The 4,051-nt window shown below is 56.4% G+C and overlaps 1 protein-coding gene across 2 annotated transcripts; it reads right to left on the bottom strand.

The window, feature by feature from the left end:
* Positions 1-332: 332 nt before the first annotated feature.
* On the bottom strand, positions 333-3,438 carry LOC123079485 (F-box protein At2g32560). Of its 2 annotated transcripts, none has more exons than XM_044502260.1 (5): positions 2,153-3,438; positions 1,921-2,003; positions 1,519-1,697; positions 1,337-1,411; positions 333-1,026 (listed from the first exon to the last, which is right to left on the bottom strand). In XM_044502260.1, the coding sequence occupies exons 1-5, from the start codon at positions 2,831-2,833 to the stop codon at positions 839-841; spliced, it is 1,206 nt and encodes a 401-aa protein (XP_044358195.1). In that variant the 5' UTR covers positions 2,834-3,438; the 3' UTR covers positions 333-838. The 2 variants fall into 2 exon arrangements, with proteins under 2 accessions (XP_044358195.1, XP_044358196.1); XM_044502261.1 differs by having other exon boundaries at positions 1,921-2,000; positions 2,153-3,434.
* Positions 3,439-4,051: the final 613 nt, after the last annotated feature.

Below are 4,051 nucleotides of genomic sequence, written 5' to 3' on the forward strand. Positions count from 1 at the left end.
GAAACTAGCTATTTGTTTGTGGGAATGGAACACCATCTAAATATAGACTAGTGCAACATACAAAACCTAAGTGCATTAACTGTATACTTCACTACCACATCACCATTCACCAACCAGCTGCTACAGTTGATTTGATTATTTACTGTTCTGGCAGGACTTATTCTCAAAATGTACGTGTGTATAATATGGGTACCCGGCTATTGTAGAAACCAAAACTTATAGAAGCCGATATCCAATTTGGCTCTAGGAAGCATTTGCTTATGCGCGCCCGAAAATGACTTTGCATGTGCAAAAAAATACAAAAAAAAAAATCAGTCAGGTACATACTCATGTCCAAATGTTTACTGTTCCTCTCTCGGATAGAGGATACACTTGTACTCATTGGCCAGATATTAGGCACTTGATTGTCAAATCCGCACAACAATGGAGTAACAGTGAGGACAAGGTTGCTTTCCGCGTCCGGGGCAGCCGCGCAACTGGATATACTACTCTACCTGGCTACAATGACTGGGAAAAATACAACTGGGCATCGATTTATACCAGGTAACATTCCAGAAATCTACAAATCTAGGATCCGGCAGCAGCACGGTGCAAACTGAAGGCTTGGTAAAGCTGTACATCATCATTCACATAAAAGCCTATCGTTGCCTCTCTCTGCTGCTAGAAATCTGAAATCCCGCGTACCCATCTGAATTTTCCAGTAGTACCAAAAACATTCAGAAGGGCGGCGGCAGCAGCAGCACCACCACCAGGTGGGTGCATTCTTCAGAGGAACGCCGCAGCTCCGCGACCACTGGTAAATAAACAGCTGCACAACTGAGCGGCCATATGTCCATGTTCAGCTGAGCACGTCCACCGGCCAGAATCGCCGCCACGTGGAGATCTCGTCTTTGGTCTGCAGCTTCCTGATGCCGCCGTAGAAGCCGTCGGTCTCGTCCCCCTTCTCCCGGTGGTCTTTCCTGCTCACCGTCGTCTGCCTCCACCTCGACCCAGCCGCGTAGTGCTTGAACTCCAGCATGATCGTATCTGACAGAGCACACACACCCAACAAAATTCAGATAAGAGAGCACGCACACACAATGACAGAAGAATAAGTGGCGCATGCTGTGGATATGGATAAGAAGGCACGAGAATAGATGCTGGATATATTAACAGGCTCTAGACTGTGCGTACTGGATAGGACGAACGGCACAAGATCACGGGAGAGAGAGAGGGCCATGATCAGACTGTAGCCACGACGTTTCGCGCAAGTTGATCCGACTATGGGATAAGATGCCCTCGACATGTTCCCGAATATATTTCACATAGAATTCGAGGAAACGAAGCAGGTCGTTACCGTCTTCATGGCAGCGGCAGAGATGCTCGTTGGCGTTGCACGGCTCCAGGTGACCCACGACGCCGTACCACCAGCCTGTGATCCATCACAAAAAAGCAACACCGTTACCAAATGCCAGGCGCTGCACCGATAGAATTTCGCATTGGCGCGGCCGATTCTGCAGGAACAAGAATCATGCATACCGTAGGGGAAATCCTTGTTCTTCCGCCACTGGATCTCGAAGTGGTCGCCGGGGCGGAGGTCCTCCAGGCAGCCGGAAGCGTGGAGGTCCTGCGCCGGCGTGCTCAGCGGCGCCGCGCGGACCCTGCACCACTGCACGCCCTCCTCCTCCTTGGCCGGCTTCCGGCCGTGGGGCGGGTACCTGTCAGAATTCACAACACATCAGCATCGGATTAAAACCATAACCAAAATATCCCATGCTCTGATCGCCTTCACGCATTAAAACCATACATATCTCGATCGGTCACTGATTGATCAGAGCAGCTTATGAACCAGTCAATTCCAACGATCTCGGCCCGGCCGGATCGTAACAGGTAACGGCAGGTGAAGTTGAGTGATGAGTGGTGAGTGGTGAGTGGTAGTACCTGGCGGTGAAGGTGTCGGTTCGCCGGTCGTAGCGGAGGTGAGCGTCGTAGCACGAGAGCAGGAACCCGACGTGCCCGTCCTGCTAAACACAACAGATTTTCCCGCCATTAAACAATGACAAGCCTTTTGCAGGAAAGAAACAACGGCAAAGCGAGCTTGCTTAATCTGCCTAATCTAATGGCGGATCAAACTTTAATTTAGAGCTGGGTAAGAATAACTGCTGTTAACTACCTCGCGGTTGTACACCTGGGCGGGGAACCAGAAGTCACCGCACTCGAGCGCGCGGTACCACGCGGCCACCGTGTCCGCCGGCGGCGCGGGTGCGGAACGGGCGGCGGCGGCGGCGTCTTCCTTGAGCCAGCGGCGGCCGATCCATGAGAGCGGCCACGCGCACGCCAGCGAGTCCGCCCAGCCGCGCCGCCTGGCCGGGCGCGGGAGGGTGGCGGCGGCCGCTCTGGTGGCCAGCTCCGCCTCCCACTCCCTGCGCGCGGCGGCGCCGAGCACGCGGCCCCACTTGCGCCGGACGTGGCGCGCCCACAGGCCGTCCATGGAGCAGCGGTCCCGGAGCCCCGCGCAGACGCACGCCATCGCGGCGAGCGACGCCGGGGACAGCTCCTCCAGCACGCGCTCCAGCGCCAGCTCCGGCAGGTCGAGCACCGGGAGCGCGTCCGCGTCGTCCTCCGCCAATGCGGGCGCCGGCGTCTTGGCCTTCGACGGCGGCATTCTTGCGCCCTGCTGCTCCTTCCTGCCCGCGCCTGCGGCGGCGGAGGCGGAGTGCCGGAGCAGCTCCCGCGCCAGCAGCAGCGCGACGAGGCCGAGCTCCCGCACCAGCTTCCAGGGCTTGTAGGAGGCGGGCGCCACGAGGAGCAGCGTGAAGGCCGGGAGCGTGGATATAAGGAGGAGAGGAAGCATCCCTCGAGAAGAAAAGATGGGAGCAGCCGCAGCTGGTGCTGGTGCTGGTGCTGGTGCCGATGCGGTGGTGGTGGTGGTGGCGCACAGGAGCGACAGCGGCAGCACACCCAGACCCAACCACACGCGGCGAGGACCAGCGGGGACGGAGGCGCGGCCCCCACGCGGCCCAGGAAAGCGGGGACAGTGCCGACGAGGTGGCGCCGGCAACTTTGCAGCCGAATGATTCCTGCCTCCTCGCCCTCTAACTCGATGTATTGGCCTCTTGCCCCACCGGAAAGCTGTCCACAGTGGCAGCACTGCACGCTCGCCTTCGCTGTCGCTGCTAGTTGCAGCACACTACGACGACGACGACGACGAGCATGGTGCCATGGTGGTGATCACCGTCAGCTCGGCTGTGCCACCCACGCTCACACGAGCTGCTGCTGCTGCGTGTTTGTTGTGCGTGCGTGTCTCTGCTTCTGTAAAGTTTACTCTGCAGAGGAGGATTTGGTTGGTGGGGCGTAGATTCGCCGGAGGTGAAATGGGTTGGGTCAAGGTGGCCACAACGGTGGCGATCTCCTCCTTTTGTAGTGCACGTTCGTCGCCGCCGGAAGAAGGGAGGTCGATGGTGGTTGGTAAACGGTGAGTGAAGACAACTACTTATTGCTAACCCCCAACACCACCCGGCCAAACCACCAAACTTTATCGTAGCATTTCCGTGGCAAGCGACCAAACACTCGTGCTCCTGCAATATTTTCTGCTTTTTCTTGCACATTACACTTAGAAAAACAACCGTGCGTTGTTCGTTTCGGCAAGGCAGGGAGGTCGATTAGTGGTTACTAGTGGTTAAGCCGAGCAACCAAACAAGGGATTTGGATCGAGCCGTGCCTTGCGTCCAACGGAGGGCGTGGAGAAAACAAGGCGGCGAGGTCACCGTCACGTCCAACAAATTTTCTCCCTTGGTTGCTCAGACCTCGAGCGCGAGCACAACCACCATCACTGGCCACAACAACATCAACAACAAAATGGCTACTGCACGCTAGCGTTGTGGTCAAAAGTTTTCGGCTTTGATTTAGCCACTTGTTTGGTGCGTGCTGTGCGTGCTAAAAAGGATTAGGACACGCAAGCAGCGATGTTGGAGTATTTTACTATTATTTCCCATTCGGGCGCAATGGGCAGCGAGATTTGGTGTCGGGTCGTGGTTTGCTGATCGGGATTGCCCTTTGTGGAAAGGATAAG

The sequence above is a fragment of the Triticum aestivum genome, chromosome 3D (assembly GCF_018294505.1).
Source record: "Triticum aestivum cultivar Chinese Spring chromosome 3D, IWGSC CS RefSeq v2.1, whole genome shotgun sequence".
Lineage (NCBI taxonomy): Eukaryota > Viridiplantae > Streptophyta > Magnoliopsida > Poales > Poaceae > Triticum > Triticum aestivum.

Bases quoted from the DNA above. Each gene is read 5' to 3' on its own strand.
- LOC123079485 (XM_044502260.1), bottom strand. From the start codon at position 2,833: ATGCTTCCTCTCCTCCTTATATCCACGCTCCCGGCCTTCACGCTGCTC. The intron at 1,698-1,920 runs GTACTACCACTC...GAATTCTGACAG, and splicing joins ACCGACACCTTCACCGCCAG to GTACCCGCCCCACGGCCGGA. The intron at 1,412-1,518 runs GTATGCATGATT...GATGGATCACAG, and splicing joins GAACAAGGATTTCCCCTACG to GCTGGTGGTACGGCGTCGTG.